Source organism: Octopus bimaculoides, chromosome 2 (genome assembly GCF_046866305.1).
Source record: "Octopus bimaculoides isolate indiv1 chromosome 2, ASM4686630v1, whole genome shotgun sequence".
Taxonomy (NCBI): Eukaryota; Metazoa; Mollusca; class Cephalopoda; order Octopoda; family Octopodidae; genus Octopus; species Octopus bimaculoides.
In genome coordinates this window covers 165492313-165511551 of record NC_142929.1, presented here as the reverse complement: position 1 = coordinate 165511551, position 19239 = coordinate 165492313, and the positions used below count along the sequence as shown (strand labels likewise).

The 19239-nt window shown below is 36.8% G+C and overlaps 1 protein-coding gene across 1 annotated transcript in view; it reads right to left on the bottom strand.

The window, feature by feature from the left end:
- The window catches only part of LOC106869785 (mannosyl-oligosaccharide glucosidase), a 380118-nt gene that overhangs the window by 1666 nt on the left and 359213 nt on the right, over window positions 1-19239 (bottom strand). Inside the window, exons 2-3 of the mRNA XM_014915648.3 lie at window positions 18212-18473; window positions 1-7515 (exon numbers count right to left, since the gene is read on the bottom strand). The exon at window positions 1-7515 is cut by the window's left edge and continues 1666 nt beyond it. Coding sequence (XP_014771134.1) covers window positions 5629-7515; window positions 18212-18473 — 2149 coding nt within the window. The 3' untranslated portion in view covers window positions 1-5628. The remainder of the gene's footprint in view (window positions 7516-18211; window positions 18474-19239) is intronic.

The window sequence follows — 19239 nt, the reverse complement described above, 5'->3', positions numbered from 1 at the left end:
AAACAATGACATTCATCTAGCTCAACTTGACTGCAATCAAGATGAAAAGAGCGCAAAAAGAACCATATTGTCTTCCACCACGATAATGCACATCCACATGTTGAGTGTTGTCTCATCAAATCTATCGCAATAAGGGCTGCGAACTGCTTCCTCATCTGCCATATTCTCCCACAGAAGCACCTACGGACTATCACATCAATTGATTGCTGAAAAATTGGCTCACGAACAAAGTATCCGATGACTTGGATGACTTAGTGGCCGCTGTCAAAGAGTGGATTGCTTCTAAGAACATTAACTTCTTTGCTCATGGAAACGACTGTCTGCCAAGCAAATGGGAAGCAGTAATTGAAATAGATGGTGAATATGCTCCGGAATAACCATTTAAAGATGTTTTTGTTACATGTTATTATTTTTGTTGAAAAAAAGCCGCAATAATTATGCACCAACCCAATATATATATGTTAAGGAAGTAAGACTAATTGGCATTACCAATGCAACTGACATAGCATTTAAAAACTTATATAAAATGCATTCACTAAAGGACTGAGCAGCTGTCATACAACTTTTATAAGACGTTTCTAGTTTGAAAATAAAAAAAATAACAAAACTATTAGAGCTGAGAAAGAAGCTATGACAAGGAACAAGTTGTAATACAAGGACAACTGAATAGGTTTACTGATTTGCCTTCTTAGGAAATAATAGGCCACTGTCAAGGCCTGAAATTTCGGGGGAGTAGGCTTTTCGAGTACATTGACCCCAATGATCCACTGGTACCCATTTTATCGCTTTCAGTGATCAACTGGTATTTATTTTATTGGCCTTGAAAGGACGAAAGGCAAAGCTGATCTTGAGTACAAATTCTGTACTCAGTAAGCAAAAAGCACAAAGCATTTTGGCCTAAGTGCTAATGATCTGCCAACTTGAATAATAGTGTTTTCTAAGAGAGGCACAAGAGTACACATTTAAGGAATGGGACAATTGGTTATATCAAACCTTCCCAACTGCTATTTATTTTTTTTTATCAGCCCCAGAAAGATGAAATGCAAATTTTATCCTTGGTTTGATATCTACTCTGAATGTAAAATGCTGCAACTAAACACTGCAAAGCAATTTTTTCATTGGTGCTGTACTGATTTGTCAACCATTCTGCTATACTTTGCCCTTATAAGTGTTTCTGATTTAGGCACAAGGCTAGGAGTTTTGAGGAGAGAATATTAGTTAATATTCTTTCTTCAACCAATCAACTCCGGTCTTTGACTGGTTCCTTATTTTATTGACCTGGTGGGATGGTACACAAGGTTGACTATGGAAGGATTTGAATTCAGAATGTAAAGAGTTGGAAGAAATATTATAAGGCATTTTGTCCAATGCTCTAATGATTCTGCAAACTGTTTCTAATGTAGGCATAATCCAGCAAATTTTAAGGAGAGGGGCTACTTGATTAAACTGACCCAATACTCGACTGGTAGTGTATCTTGTTGACCATAATAGGATAAAAAGCTAACTTGACTTTGGAGGGATATGAAATCAAAATATAAAGAGCCACACCAAATGCCAAAGCAAGGCATTCTGTCCAATACTCTAGAAAGATTTTGTCAATCCATGGCCCCTTATTCTTCTCCTAATAGTAACATTAGGCTCAGATTTAGGCACAAGGTTGGTATTTCTGAAGGGAGAGGGCTGCTTGATACCATTGACTGCAGTACTTGATGGTACTTATTTTATTGAGTCTAAAAGGAAGAATGGCAAAGTTGATCTTGGCAGGATTTGAACACAGAATGTAAAGAGCCAGAACAAATACTGCAAGGCATTTTGTCCAACACTAACAATTGTGCCAGTTCACCAAATTAGTAGTAATAATAACAGTAGGAATAAATGGTTTCTGATTTATGTACAAAGCTAGTAATTTTGAGGAGAAGGAGTTAGTCAATATTATTGACCCCAGTATTTGACTGGTACTTTATTTTATCAATCGCAAAAGGATGAAAGGTGAAGTTGACCTTGGTGGGATTTGAACCCCCAAAAGTAAAGAGCTGGAATAAATAGTGTTAAACATTTTTTCTGAGGCTCTAATGACTCTTAGATTACCACCTTGAATAATATTAATAATAATAATAATAAAAATAATAATGATAATAATAGTAATAATGGCTCCAAATTTTGATGCAAGGCTAGCAATTTTGGGGGAGGGGGCTAGTTGATTACATCGACCCCAGTGCCCAACTGATACTTATTTTATCAACCTTCAATAGGATGAAAGGTAAAGTTAACCTCATCAGAATTTGAACTCAGAACATACAGATGGACGAGACACCACTAAGAATTTTGCCTGGCTTGCTAATGATTCTGTCAGCTTGCCTCCTAAATAATAATAATAATAATAATAATAATAATAATAATAATGATAATAATGATAATAATGATAATAATAATAATAATAATAATAATTATTATTTCTGATGTAGAATAAGGACACAACATTTCAGTTTACAGGTGTAGGCCATTGAATCATCTATAATGAAATACTGGCACTTATTTTTCTTAATAATGGTACGTTATTTTATTGACCCCAGAACAAATATTGGTTACAAATTTTGGTGCAATTTCAAGGGAGGGATAAGTCAATTACTTCGAGCCCAGAGTTCAACTGATACTTATTTTATTGACTCAGATAGGATGAAAGTCAAAGTCGACTTTGATGGAATTTGAACTCAGAATGTAAAGATGGCTGAAATGCCATAAGCATTTTGCCTGGCAAGCTAATGGTTCAACCAGTTCGCCAGAATAAATATTGTAAAGAATTTTGTTCAACATTAACAATTTTACACTCTCATAATAATAATTCTTTCTACTGAAGGCAAAAAGCCTGAAATTTGGTGGGAGGGGACTAATCAATTACATCAACCCCAAGGTTTCCCTAGTACTCATTTTATTGACCCCGAAAGGATCAAAGGCAAAGTTGACCTTAGTGGAATTTGAACCCAAAACGTGAAGACAGATGAAATACTGCAGAGTATTTTGCCCAGCATGCTAATGATTATGCCAACTCACCACCTTAATAATAATAATAATAATAATAATAATAATAATAATAATAATAATAATAATAATTTCTAACACAAGCATAAGGACACAGATTTGCTCAAAGGAGTAAATTAACTAAATCAACTCTAGTACTTAAGTGGCACTTTATTTTTGTCAATTCTGTAACAAAATGGCAAAGTTGACCTCTGCAGAATTTGAACTCAGAGTGCAAAGGGTCATAACAAAATACACAAAACATTTGGTTTGATGCTTTAATCATTCTGCCAAGCCCTCATCTACCTCTTCAAGTGGTACTTGAAGAGGAAACTGACCATAGAAAGGAAGGTCATGCCCTTTCATTAATCAATGAAATTTGGATGAAAGAAGCAAAACTGGTGTGGACTAAATGGACTTACTCTAATTATACAGCTGCAGATTACAACAAAAACTGGATGATGGCACTTACCTTTAGTGTGTCACAGTAATCTAGAGTTATGTGTGGAGTGCCCTGAACCCCCACCATTTTTGAGGATGCTTTCTTGTTGATCTGTTGTTCTATATTTTTTTTGTTATCAATTAATTAATATCTTTGTTATTAGTAATCTTATCCTTTTACTTGTAAACACTTCCCCAATACTATTCTTTGTTTTCTATTTCACCTTTGTACTGTCTCCAGTACAAAGCCCTTGTGGCTAATAAAACAAATCATTATTATTATTAAAGCAGAAAATCAATAATAAAAATAATAATAATCCTTTCTTATTTAGGCATAAGGCCAGCAAGTCAATTACATCAACCCAAGCACTTGACAGGTACTATATTTTACCGATCCCAAAAGGATTAAAAGCAATGTTGACCTTGGCAGAATTTGAATTCAGAATGTAAAGACTTAGAACTAATATGATAAGGTATTTTAATGATGCTATAACAACTCTGCCAGCTTACTGCCCTTAACACTTAAACCAGCCATATCAGACCCAAATATTCTACCTGTTTTATGTTCAGACCAGCCAGATCCAGCCTCTCACACCTATCTTACAATATCATTCTAAAAATAAACATTCACATCATTGAGATCTTGAAGCTACAAGCTAATACATGATTTATTCAAAACAACATGGATTACATTTAACAGAGTAATCTGAATGCTAAAGGGTTAATAATTATTTCTAATTTAGCCTCAAGGTCAGTAATTTTGAAGAAAGAGTTTAATTGATATCATTTGATTGGCATCTGATTTTATCGCCTCCAAAAGGATGAAAGGCAAAGTTGACCTTGGCAGGATTTGAGCTCAGAATGTAAAGAGTCAAAATAAACAGTGCGAAGCATTTTTCCAACACTCTAACGATTCTGTCAGCTCACCTAATGATAGACTTTTTTACTTTAGGCACAAGGCCTGAAATTTTAGGGAAGGGAGCTAGTCAATTACATTGACCCCAGTGCTTAACTGGTATTTATTTTATTGACCCTGGAAGGATGAATGGCAAAGCTAACCTCAGGGATTTGAACTCAGAAAGTAAGGAATCAGAACAAATATTGCAAAGCCTTTTTTCTGATGTTTTAATGATTCTGCCAGCTTGCTGTTTTAATAATAATAATAGTAATAATAATAATAATAATGATTTCAAATTCTGGCACAAGGCCAGCAAATTTGGAGAAGTGGGTAAGTTGATTATATTGATCCCAGTGTTCAACTGGTACTTATTTTATTGGCCCTGAAAGGATGAACGGCAAAGTTGACCTAGGTGGAATTTGAACTCAGATTGTGAAGAAAGACAAAAAGCCACTAGGAATTTTGCCTGGGAAACTAACGATTCTGCCAGCTTACTGCCTTAATAATAATAAAATTAATCTCAAGCTAAAATTACAATGTGACAATGTAGAACGCAATTATAGTAAACATGTAATGTTCAGCTGAAGCAGAGAATGTGAATGGGATTCTTCATAGAAAAAATTTAAGGAAGTGTATATGAGTGTAGGTCTATATACATGTGTGTTTGTATGTATACATATATGTGTGTGTGTGTGTGTGTGTGTGTGTGTGTGTGATACACTCATATATGTTTATGTGTGTATATATATATATGCATAATATAAAATAGAAAAATAACAAAGATATAAACTGAAATGTAACATTTGTTTTTAAGGGAAGCAAGTAAAATATTGCACTAACTTAGAAAAATATCAATATTAAACCAAAATGTTTTGCTTTGAATAATTAACATCCCCAAGGACGTTCTGTATAATTCTGAATAAAAATATAAAAGCACTGCGGATGTGTGGGGTGGGAAAAGTTTAGTTCCAAAAGCAAACTCTATTCTTTGAGATCATCATATACTTAGCTGGGGGCAAGGAAAGGGGATAGTCTAGTCTCAAAATTATAACTTTAAAAAAGTGTGCTTAAAAGAACAAAAGTGATTAAAAAGAAAAAATACTGGGTAGAAAATGGAATAATAAACTATGATTTGAAAGAAACAAAAGAAAGAAAAATGTTTAAAAACACCCCAGAAAATGAAGGTCAGAATAAATCTATAATCCCATTTTTTTATTTTTGTATTTTTAAAATGTATTATTTTGATATTCTAGGGAAAGTAAGAAGAGTATCTAATATTTTTCAGCCATCATTAACACAACTAACGCTGACCACCCAGTAAATGGGTGACTGCCTTTACCTTTGCCAGTTCGATCATTATACTGTTCCCAAATGTAACCTGTTTCTGAATATTCTTTATACATGTTCCTAATGATATTAGCTCTAAGTTGATCATAGATGGTCTTTGCCTGACTCTGGTATGGTCCTTCAGTTGTAGAGTAGTGGTGTAATGCCTGTAGTGCTAAATAGTTGATGTTGATCCAGATAGCACCACGCCAGTATGGAGGATCATGTTCTGTGTTGTAGCGATTGTAGAGAGGAGCCGTTCGAGCTAATGAACGTAAACCATAATCTGTCCACAAAAGTTGTGTGTCCTGTAGATCTTTCAAAATTTTCATCAATTTTGGAGAATCAGGATTGACGATCTTCAGTAGGAATGGGAAAAGACTTACATAGCCAAAGGAATTTACAAACTGAATCTTAGGTTCAAATACATTTACTCTGACTTTTTCTAATTTAATTGGAGGCTGACCAGGTTTTGGTGGGGGTGCTTTAGGCTGCTCAAGTTTTACCTTGTCAGAGTGCAAACCAAAGTCACAGTATTGCTGTTTGCTTTCTGACCAATGAAATACATTCATCAGTTGGTTGTCTGTCAGCATGTTGTAAGTTTCTTCATATGGTTTCCAATCCATTTTGAGTGTTTTAGCAATATCAAGCATCACTCCAGATGCAAGGGCCATCCAACATCTAAGATCAATGTGACGTTCATAATCTGTAGGATGTGATGCCCTAGGGTAGTCATCAAGACCTGATGTTAATGTTTTTGGATTTAATTCTCGTTTCACCAAAGGGTCTCTCCCTCGCCAACGATATGTACCTGGAATATTACCAGATTGTGTCTCATTGTAGAAAGCATACCAAGCTTTTAAGCGAGGGTAAACTGCTTTCAAAAAGGCCCGATCTTCAGGTTTTTCACTCTTCACTAAAGTTTTAATGATTTTTTGCAATGGAAGGAAGAGTGTTGGGGGGTTAGCATTTGTATTATGTTGGACCACAAACTCAGCTGGAACTTTTCTCTGAGCTTCTGAGCCTAAGATTTGCTCACGTGGTATCCAACCTTCCACATTTATTAAATCTAACCAGTGGGATATAATGTCTTTAGAAATAGTGGGGTTCCATTGTACTATTAGTAGATTGTGAAAACCTTCATCCCAGAGGAAACCTCTAGGAAAGAAAGATCTTGAAGGTACAGCAGTATATAGAGAGGTTTCCCAGTATTTGACAGGTTCTGGTGTATAAATGGACTTCACCTGTGACTCACCATAGAAATACCCAATACTTCCAAGCATATTACTTAAGGCAGCTTTGGCAAAGTTGATTTCTTCAGTTTTGAAATCTTTCTCTTTTAAATGGAATGTATTTTCAAACTTGGTATCAAATTCTTCTACATAACTATTTAATAAATTAGTGAAAGAATCTCCCTGTAAAGAATTTTCTCTTCTGTAGCTTTGAGATTCAAACACTATTTCCATCTCTACTGGTAAAACAGCTGTGACCTGGTGTACTATAAAATTTGGACCACTTGGGGCATCTCTTGGTACTGATCTACCTCTCAATACAAAATAAGGGAGTGTTCTACCTTTGTCCCAAGCATCTACTTTCAAATGACCTTGGACAGTTTCTTTCAAAATGTCTAGATTTGAGACATAAGTAACAAGATGATGGTATTTTTGATACGTTGAAGTAGCTTTGTTAAATTTTAGTTCAAAATCACCAAGCTCCTTAACATATCCTGAGATGGATTTCAGTCTGTTTTGTGATGTTATAGTTTGCAAATTTCCTGGCCCATCTAGTGCCATATAAAACATCAGTGAGACAACCACATGTCTTTCAGAACTCTGAAACGGGAAAACAAGAGAAAAACAATTGTTACAAATAGAGAGTTTCTTGTGAGTAAAACAACATTCAAACATGTTTTGGGTTTTAAAACCTTACAAACATACAGATATTCAGAAGGATGCAGCTTTTTTGATAATGTCCCCTCTTATCCTACACTCAGGATGCAATTAGTATACTATACTTTATTTGTAGTTTGTTTGTATTAGGTGTTTTATATATTGTATTGAATTTGTTTCATGGAACTTATTTTGTGAAAGAGAATTTAAAGGTTTATCTGAATAGGGATTTTACATCTGATATTTTATATGTATGTGGACATTTACTGTATTCCATGTATGTACAGACATATGTTAGTGATGTTGGTTTAAATGGATGTAATATATTTCTGCATTTACATCAAGCTTTGTTCAGTATTAAAAGTAGAGGAATGGGTTATTTTTCAAGCATATTTATAATTATTCAACTATACACTGTCTGTTATAGTGAATATGTCATCTATGTATACAATGTAAATTGTAACTGTGTATTTTGTTATTTACGTTTTGTAATTTACAGTAAACTTTATAGCTCAGTCACATTGAATATACAAGTATTATACATTCTAATCAGATGATCGTAGCTTATCAGAGTCCAACCTGTGCCAGCACAGAAAGTGGATGTTAAATGATGAAGTTGATCAAGAAACCAATGTAATGCATTTGATAACATAATACAAAACAAAACTAAATAGAAAAAAGCAGTAGATAACACAACTAATACTGAATTGTCACCAAAACTTGAAAACTGGTCCTGTAAGCTATATTAATCAAACACCTTGTCAAAATATTAAAAGCTCTATAATAATGAGTCAAGAACAGGCATATTCCCATGATTCCTTTTTATGGTAAAATAGTAATAATAACAATCATCAGTGAAATCATATCACCTGGAAGATGCAAATTGAAATGTTGATGAACTTTAATCAGTTAGTTGTTTCAAACAAAGGTAATTGTATTGCAGTAGAGTCACATTAGATATTAAAAATAAGATACTTATAAAGTATGCAAAAATCAGAAGATTAAGAATGAAAGTTAGTGAATAAAAATTGACCGTTTCTTCAGAGTTTTAAGGTTGGAGCCAGCTGATATTTGTCATAAGTGAAACCTGAAAAGCACGTAAGGGATTTGTGACTTGATACCTCCACCCCTGCCATACATACATAGAGCATGAATTATAAATGGGTAACACTGAAAACAAATATAAAATGAGGTATATTTCTGAGTTAATAACAACAGTCTTTGCTCACCCTTCAACATAGAATTGCCAAATTATTTCATATATTGTCTTCAATGTGGCTGTGTCAGTCAATTTCCTCCACTAGTTGGAATTATTGAAATTGTAAATGCAATCTCATGATGTTGGTGATGAGTAATAAAAAATTGTGTTTCATAATGCAGCTTCAATAATCCAACCTAATATACTGAATCTGGTCTAAGACAAAGAATATAATGAACCACATTGCAGTAGTGGTCAATTTTGACATGCCCTTCAGAGTTAGAATAAGAAAAGAAAAAAAAAAAAAAAACTTTCCCTCAGCCAAAGAATTGTGCTCCATATTTTTTTTAGTCTTGTGAAGTTTTCTAAAAAGAGTTTAATACAACTAGCTGAAATGCTATACATTCTACTGCATTTCTAATGTAGAAGCCAGTACATTTTACCAAATTAACATACATTAAACTTTTCAGTATTATTTAAATGAAGAAGAATGTTGAATTTCTGCATGTCACACTTGATCTGTATTAATAATTTGTTAAAATCTTCTTCTCATTTATAGGAATTAATGTAACTTCATGTGAACTTCATAGCACTTTGTCACATATTCACGCAGTTGTTAATTTCTTCTATACACATCGTTGTATTATTGTTCTATAGCCCTAGGTAAACTCTAATCAAGCAGAGGTATAATCAAAGGAATTCTAGATGTGACCATCCTGGCTTTTTTCTATGTATCGGTAATATGAGACTACATTTTCAATTTGTCCTTCTATAAAATGTGATTTTATAAGATATGATTTGAGGGTGATTTAGCTGGTATTTTTAGCAACTTAAGCAATAATGTAGAACCTCTTTTGTTGGCTCATAGTTGTGGTGTATCTTGTCTAAATGAATCAACAAGACTTTCTTTGCAGTGGTTGGTCAGCCTGGGCTGTTATAACAGAAGACATTCAAGGTAACATGCAGTGGGACTGAACCCCAAACCACATGGTTAAGAAGCAATGCTTGTACTCTTAGAGACACAAAGATTAGTTCTCAAATGTTAGGAAGAAAAATTAAGCTGTATTTCATTTCATTTCATTTCATTTCCTTAGGAAAATCCAAAGACCTTTTATACCTGTATGTAATAAATAAATGAACGATACTTTTAGTACTTCTGATTAACTTTTCTTTATAAATGTGTGTGTCTGTTGCTCAACAGCGAAGGAACAATAAAAACAACAACCACAACAGGGAAAAAGTGAAAGGAAAAAAGAACCCTTGCTACTCACACCATCATCAACATAGAAGACAAGCTAAGGGAGTACAACAAAAGAAACATACCAACCAAACCCACCAACACCAACAAATGAACATAGAACAGCACCTGGAAATACACCAACAACAACAACAGCAAGAACTAAAGAAACAGAAAAACCCAAAAACAATTCAAAAACTGATTCCCCTTCCTCTATGTTACATACACCACACACAAACAATCAACAACCAACATCAACGAAAACAACACAACTTACACAAACACACATAGAAGCTTACAACATACCCCTACCCGCTTCTGATTCCTCAGAAATTTCGTCGGAAGACGAAAGCAGTGAGGAATGGCAAATAGCCAGAAAAGGAAGGAGGGAAAGGAGCAAAAAAAAAAAAAACCAAACCAAATACAAACGCGAACAAAGCAGGGAGATATACAACTCTCAAAGATATTTCAAAGCCTAACACAAACAACAGCAACACCAACACCACAAAAACATATACAGCAACCATGCTCACAGCCATAAACACAGAGTTGATGGAATACATCAAATCAAAAACAAACCCTGTGTTGTCAGGGCTAGGATGTGTGCTCTAAGGAACGAAGGTGCTGGAGCCGCGTGAGAGGTCTGGGTGGTGGAGGTGCAACAGGGCAACAAAGCCACCATTCGGTCTCTAGTAGATGAACAGGGGCGTGAATTACTCAAACCAAGTAAAATGTGTGAGGCCTTTCAACAGCATTTTGCCCGACTGTTTGGGATGAGTGGCGAGCGAGAATGCAGGGTGGACTTCAGTGCCTACCTGCACAGTCTGCCACAACTCTTGACAAGAAAGGCAGAGTGCTGAGAAGGTGCCATCATGGTGGCGGAAGTGCGGGATGTGATGGCAGAATGCTTGAGGGAAAAATCACAGGGTTTGGATGGTCTACCCTACGAGCTTTACAGTTGTATACCAGACTTGTTTGGAGAAGTCTTGGCAGCAGTGTACTGCAACTGGCAGCAAAACTGGAGCATCCCCGGTTTTGTGAGCTGAGGAGCCGTAACACTGCTGAAGAAAGATCCAAACAAAGGGGACGTAATAGATGAATTTAGGCCCATCACTCTGCTCAATGCAAACTTGAAAATTTTGGCCAAGGAGTTAGCCAAGAGGTTGGCACTTGTCATCGAGAAACTGGTTGACAACGTGCAAACGTGCACTGTACCAGGCTGGAGAATCCCTGACAACCTCCATCTGATGCGCTACATCATAGACAAGGTAGTTAAGGAACCTAGCATGGGTGGGGCCCTGATCAATTTGGATCAATCCAAAGCTTTCGATAGGGTAGACCATCGATACTTGGAGGCTGTCCTCATAGTGGCTGGTTTTGTTCTTGTCTTCTGTAACTGGATAGCTGCCTTGTACAGAGGCATCTGTTCGGTAATTCGTGTGAATAGACATCTATCGAGATCTTTCAACATTCCGTCAGGGATGCCCCCTCCCATCGCTTCTGTGCGTATTGACTCTTGAGCCACCACTGCGGAAACTGGTGACGCTGAGGGGTATCCCGTGAGAATTGGGATGCGGGACGAGCGTGTCCACATACGCGGATGACGTCACTGTCATAGTGTCTAGCCAGAAGCACATTGAACTGGTCAGCAAGACACTGAAAGACTACGAAGCGGTAACAGGAGCAAAAATCAACCGGGAAAAGTCAGTGGGCTTGTGCCTTGGCACTTAGAGAAGCAAGCCCATGCTGTCGTGGGATGCTGGACCGACGGTCTGGTCCAGTTACTTGGGGTCTGGTTTGGTCCAGACCTCCAAATGGAGAAGAACTGGAACGAGATAACGAGTAGGGGTGGCCACTCTCACCCAGCAATGGGCCAAGAGGAAGCTGTCCCTAAAACGTCAGGTGGAGGTGGCGAACACGTACATCGCATCCGTCATCTACTACCGCCTGACCATCGTGCCTTGGTTCAGTTTCGATCTCACTTGCCCCAACAGGTCTTCGCAAGCTGAGTTTAGTGTTCAATGAGGGAAGGTTGGCATGAGTGCCAGTCATCAAATTTGGTTCAATTTTGATTTCGATTTCACTTGCCTCAACAGGTCTTTGCAAGCAGGGTTTTGTGTCCAAAGAAGGAAAGGTACACATAAGTGGGCTGGCCACACCCCTGGTAAAAGCCACGGGTTATGGTCTACTTGTCTTGCCGGGTCTTCTCACACACAGCATATTTCCACAGGTCTCGGTCACTAGTCATTGCCTCAGTGAGGGCTAATGTTTGAAGGTCGTGCTTCACCACCTCATCCCAGGTCTTTCTGGGTCTACCTCTTCCACAGGTACCCTTAACTGCTAGGCTGTGGCACTTTTTCACCCAGTTATCCTCATCCATTCTCGCCACATGGCCACACCAGCACAGTCGTCTCTCTTGCACACCACAACTAATGCTTCTTAGGTCCAACTCTTCTCTCAAGGTACTTACACTCTGTCGAGTATGCACACTGACATTACACATCCATCGGAGCATACTGGTTTCATTCCTTGCAAGCTTACGCATGTCCTCTGCAGTCATGGCCCATGTTTCACTACCATGTAGCATGGCTGTTCATACACATGCATCATACAGTCTACCTTTTACTCTGAACGAGAGGCCCTTTGTCACCAGCAGAGGTAATGAGCTCTCTGAACTTTGCTCAGGCTATTCTTATTCTAGCAGCTACACTTTCAGTGCACCCACCCCAACTTCTAACTTGGTCACTTAGGTAATGGAAGCTATCAACTACTTCTAGTTTTTCTCCCTGGAATGTGACAGAAGTTGTTCTCTGCACATTTTCAGTATTTATTGCTCCTGAGCATCTGCCACATACAAAAACTATCCTCCTAGTTAGCCTTCCTTTGATATTGCTGCACCTCTTATTTGTCCATAGCTTACACTGGGTACATCTTATAGAGTTTCTACCTACGCCTTTTCTACAGATCGAGCAGGGGTTTGTGTTTTGTGTACCTTCCTACTTATTAGGACTTTGGTTTTAGCTAGGTTAACTCTAAGGCCCTTCGATTCTAATCCTTGCTTCCACACCTGGAACTTCTCTTCTAGTTCTGATTGTGACTCAGCAATTAGAGCAATATGATGGGTTTCTTTTTTTTTGGTTTTTATCTACCAAGTTCACTCACAAGGCTTTGGTTTTGTGACACACACACATACACGTATAGGTGTGTTTACATCTGCCACTTGCTTATTTAAATGTCATGATGTTCATGTGATGTTCTGTTGGCATTTCTCCTGACAATAGATTGCCTGCTTGCTTTGTACCTTTAAAGCCTTGTGGAATAAGAGATCCTTATTTGTAAGTCAAGGAAGAGTACGCATCAGGAATGGCATCCAGCTGCAAAAAAATGCCCCAATAAATTTGCCGAAACCATGCTAGTATGAAAAAGCAGACGTAAAGCAAATGGACAAATATATATATATTGAAGATAGAGGCTGCAGAGATTATTAGTCTAGGATGCTACTCTTAAAGAATTAGCAGATTGTGCCATGAAAATCTGTTATTATAATGAAGAATTTCATTGTTGATGTATATGTTAACTTAAGTGGTTTGTATAAGAAATTATAAACTTGAAAGTTTTTGAGTTTAAAGATGACTATGCAGTATTAAATCCTTCAGCAAGGCTCATTACCCTATACTTGCGACAATCAATCCAGTTTGAAACAGCTGTCATCTTTACACTTGAAAGGTTATCAGAAAATATCCATTTACTGACTCGCTTCTTAATAATTCCTGAAAATTTACTGAACCAGTCATTTGTACCATGGAAAATATATACTTAGAAATATTGATTTCCTACATGGGTACGGAATCTCATAAGATGCCTTTTTCAAAGGTATTAACAGTAGATCTGAAGTGAAATAAATGAAAATATTGATTTTTTTTTATGTGCAGACATATGGTTTTTGAGTTGCAGAGAGAAAGGAATGGAAAGTTGTGGCGTTCATGCTCGTTTGCTAGATTGCTTCTTTGTCTTTCATCAACTACATACACTATATTTTTACCCCTTGTTTCTTTTATTGCTTTCACAATACATTCAACCTGAATTAGGAAGTTGACTTCTACTTCCACCCAAAAACTACTTAATGTACTTGTCTTTTATCATCTCTACTATCTAATCTACTAAATACTGCTTTGCATACTTGCCAAATTATTCCTTCCCAGGTTTATAGCTTTATGGAGCTCCCTTTCATTTATGTTTCCCCTGCAGTTATTAACATATAGAAGTTCAAACTGAACATTAACCACATTAATGTCCCACCTCTGGGATAGCTTAAAAATATTGTGAATTCTTCCCCTTCTCTGACTGAACAAGATGGATAGAAATATTAATTTCTATCACCAGCATCATATCTCTGAATTTACAGGGAGATGAAAGGGGGTTTTGTGATGGTCATGCCTTTACTAAGGACAATTAACAATGTTGAAAGAAATAGAAAACAGATCAAAAACTTAGCTTACTGGGAGCTTACCTCTAATTAACAGCACTTGCTAGTGACTAAAAATATCAATTTCTTTTGATTGAGCAAAACTGTTTTATGTTTTTGGAGACAGCAAATAGTAAGTTGTGAGACAGCCATACTTTACTTACAGAATACCAGTGGCATGAGTAAAGTGAAATGGTTGTTGGCAAGAATTGAAATTGGGTCACATTGTTCGGAAAGCTGACCATATTCTCTACAGCAGTTACCAAGAATAGAAATAGTAATGAGTTTTAACAGGGTACAAAGCTAAATCCACCTATGTTTTCTAAGCCTGGAATATGTTTTTAAGATGCACTGTTTAGTTCAGGTTTTATGGTAATAAGAAAAATAACCTTTCTTTGGTTAGGATGTTAGCTTATCACAGGTAATATTCTGAAAGCATTTGGTGCCTGTTTCTGGTAGTTAGGTGAATTAAAACATATGGAATTTAGTGTTTAGTTTAAATATACAAAGTAATATCCGCAATGGGTTTGGCACCCAAGGCGTTTTGAACTGGTGATTCAATATTGTATCCACTTGAGCATTTCAGAACCACCTGGCATATCATTAATACTTATTTTATAAGAGAGAGAGAGAGAGAGAGAGAGAGAGAGAGAGAGAGAGAGAGAGAGAGAGAGAGAGAGAGAGAGAGAGAGAGAGAGAGAGAGAGAGAGAGAGAGAGAGAGAGAGAGAGAGAGAGAGAGAGAGAGAGAGAGTGAGTGTGTGTGTGTGTGTGTGTGTAAAGGAAATGTTTACACTTTGGGTGGAATTTGAGATCAGAATATACAAAGGATGCAGGTGAATGATATTAGCCTGGTACCCTGCCATTTCTGCCAACTTGATGTTCTAAACAGATGAAAATAATAAAACCAGAATTACAAGACTATCTTCAGGATTGCTGCAATAGTTAGTTAGCATTAAGAATGGAAAACATTTCAACATTCTGAAATATAAAGACTAAGCTTTGTTGTATAAATTAAAATCTAGGAGCAAAGCTGAAAGGAGTTGCCTGTTGGTAGGGAGTCAATGACATATGAGGGTGGGCTGAAAAGTTCATTGGCTAACTATGAATGAGTGATGCCAGAGCTGTAAAATCTTGCATGCATTGATTTTAACTCTCTTTTTATCTAAAAACTGCAGTGTCTCTTTCCAGATAAATTGACATCTGACCGTTCAAAGATGGCTTCAAAAGTAACTAGTAGTGACTTCTCTTGAAAATGGACAAAACTGGGTATTGTGGTGTGATATCGAGTACCCGCAAAAAAAGGGTTTAGCTCCAAAAACATAAATGCTGACATTTTGCTACATTAGGGGATGATGCTCCAGTTTTATCAACAGAGCAAAAGTAAGAAGCTGAATTTAGGAGGGGAAGGGATAGTTTTGAAGATAACCCAAGATCCGGATGTCCTGCAACTACCACTACTGAGGAAAACAATTGATCATGTTCACCACATGGTGATGGAAGACAGGTGATTTACTATAAAAAAAATGACCAATGCTATTAAGACATCCTGTGAGAGAGTTCAGAATATTCTGTACAATGAACTTGGCATAATAAAGTGGCTGTCTGTCATGTCTTCAGACACATGATCAAAAGCATATGGGGTTGATTACATCATGGGAAAATCTGACATTGTTTGAGGCAGATCCTGCTGGTTTCTTTGAACGTTTCCTAACCCTAGATGAGTGTTGGGTTCATCACTTTGAGATAGAGACAGAAACAATCTATGCAGTGGAAACACCCTTCCTCACCTGCTCTAAAGAAGACCAAAGTTGTTTCATTTGCAGGGAAGGTGATGGCCTCAGTTTTTTGGGATGCAAAAGGCACAGACTATCTTCAAAAGGGATACACCATCAATGGAGAGTGTGATGCCAACTTGCTGAGCCAGTTATGAAAGTTTATCGAGACCAAACACTCAGAAAAACTGACCAAAGGGGTCTTGTTTCTTCATCAGGGAAACACTTCAACATACAAGTCCTTACTTTCAATGACTGTGGTTCTGAACTGGTTGATTGCCTTCCCTTTTCTCCTGATTAGGCCATATCTGATTATCATCTGTTCTCCAACATGAAGAACACTTGGCCAGGAACAAGTATTGAAGTGATGATGATGTCATATCTGCTGTTAATGACTTAGTTTGACCAACAGGAAGAAAGCTTCTTCACCAATAGGATCCAAGCACTGCAACACTGATGAAAGAAGTGTGCGGACCACAAGGGGGACTATGTTGAAAAATAAACCTCATTTGGTCACATTCCATGAGAGTATCTTGGTAGGCTTATGAATTTTTCAGCCAACCTTTGTAATTCCAAAGTATATTTGTCTTGAGTAAACTTGAAATAAAACATTTTATGACACCTAGCAGATGTAGTGGCCACAGAAGCCTATATATACATTGGTTTCTTTTTGCAGGGAACAAGAGTAATTTTTGTAAGGAAAAGATTAATGTCATGAGTCTCAATTTTTTTGCTCAAGTGAGTTGAGTACGACTTGTTGGATGCACATTGCACACATCCAAAGCACATAGAGCTGGACATGATTGCACAGTGACAGTGCACAAATATTGGAAAAGTGAGTGCAGATGATTAAACCAACCTCAATATTTGACTGTCAGTTTATTCTATCAACCCCAGAAAGATAAAAATTCAGGTGAAATTTAAACTAACAATGTAAAAGGATGTAACTAAATACCACAACATATTTTGTTTGGCATACTAACAAGGGGTGGGCTTTAGTCAATGATATCAACCTTGGTATTTTATTTTATTGACCCCAAAAGGTTGAAAGGCAAAATTGACCTTTGCAAGATTTGAATTCAGAATGTAAAAAGCCATAAGTAAATACTGTAAGGCATTTTGTGCAATGCTCTAATGATTCTACCAAATAATAACAATTGTTTCTAACATAGGGGGAAGACTAGGAATTTGAGGGACAGAAATACTTGATTACATTGGTTTCAAATTTTGGCACAAGGCCAGCAATTTCAGGAGGGGCTAAATTGATTACATTGATCCCAGTCCTCAACTCTTATTTTATCAACCCCAAAAGGATGAAAAGTAAAGTTGGCCTAGGTAGAATTTGAAACCTGAATGTTAAGATGGACGAAATGCCACAAAGCATTTTACCAGTGTGCTAATGATTCTGCTAGCTTGCTGCCTAATAGTTGATTATATTGATCCAGTGCTTGACTGGTACTTTATTTTACCAGCCCCAAAATGAAAAAAGGCAAAGTTGATCTAGACAGGATTTGAACTCCAAATATAAAGGACTAAAACAAAATACAAGGCATTTTGTTTCAAACTCTAATGATCCAACCAATCTACAATCCTGATAACACATTTTAAAGAGAGATACAGTCAGTTAAATTGATCCCAATATATGAATGCTCCTTATTTTATTCCCCTGGAGCAGTGCTCCGCTACTAGTATGCTGTGGCACATTGGTGTGCCACAAGAAAATGCTAGGTGTGCCGCAGTGTAACCTGAATACAATTATTTTCCCTGTATTTTTAGTTCAGGTGTGCTGTTGAATTTTGAAAAGAAAACAAGTGTACCACAAGTCAAAAAAGGTTGCGGAGCACTGTCCTGGTGGGTCAAAAAGTAAGATGAAAAACAGTGTGTACTTGTTCCACTCCTCTATTTCTCCCGCCTTTCCTACTCTGCCACCTTATTTTAGAGAAACATTACAAAAATGGTATCATACCTTTGGAGTAATTTTGATTTTTGTGGTCCAATCTCCACCATAGTCACCACCTGGCCTTTTGATAAATTCTGTCCGGATTGTATATTGGTCTTCAACAATCTCTTGGATTCCAAAGTTGACACCATCATGCTTAAGCCAACCATAACGCAAGAGGTTGTCCCCTTGGTCACACCAATGACGCACTGGTGGCGGCATGTTTCGTGTAAATTCTGTCATCCACATCATTCCAACAACAGGAGAACTGGGACTTCGAGTTTTCAGGCTGCAAAAGAGAGAATATAATATAATTAATCAAATATGAGTTAAAAGCAGCTCAAGGAATATAAGCAATATCGAACACATACACAAAGTATGTGTTTTGCTAGTTTATGAGCAGGCTGCACTTATAGGCATAAGAGAGTATATTCTCTTCATGCACCTGGGGTTAAAATACCTGAATGTCATAGACAAGTCACAAAAATGAAACATCAATGTCTATTGCTCCTGACTGGGATCCAATGTGAGTTATCTCACTTGTCTATGGCTTCCAAGTGTTTTAGCACAAGGTGCATGAAGATAATATATTCTCTTATGCCTATAAGTGCAGCCTGCCCTCTAACTAGTAAAACACATACTTTGTGTATGTGTGTTTGATATTGTTAATATAATTAGTATATTTTGAATAGTGGTACAAAAAAAAAAAAATGAAGTTATAAAGTTCATTTTTTTTCCCAAGTTCACTGAAATACTACTTCAATAATGTGATGTAGTAACAAACAGAATCAGGAGTGTAACACAAATCTGACTTGCTAAAATCTTACTTGTTACTCTGCATCAACTTCGACAGAAATGTAAAAATAAATGGTTTCTTTTGATAAGGCATGGAGTGTAGATTTAAAAACGAAAGAAGAAAAATATGATGTGATGTTTTCACCTTTTAAAGGATATTAACAGCATAAATAAAGTGAAACAGTTTTAACCATGAAGCAAAATCACACAGTCAAGTTTATCTTTCACTTTGCAGCACACAACAGAGAAATCTAAGAATT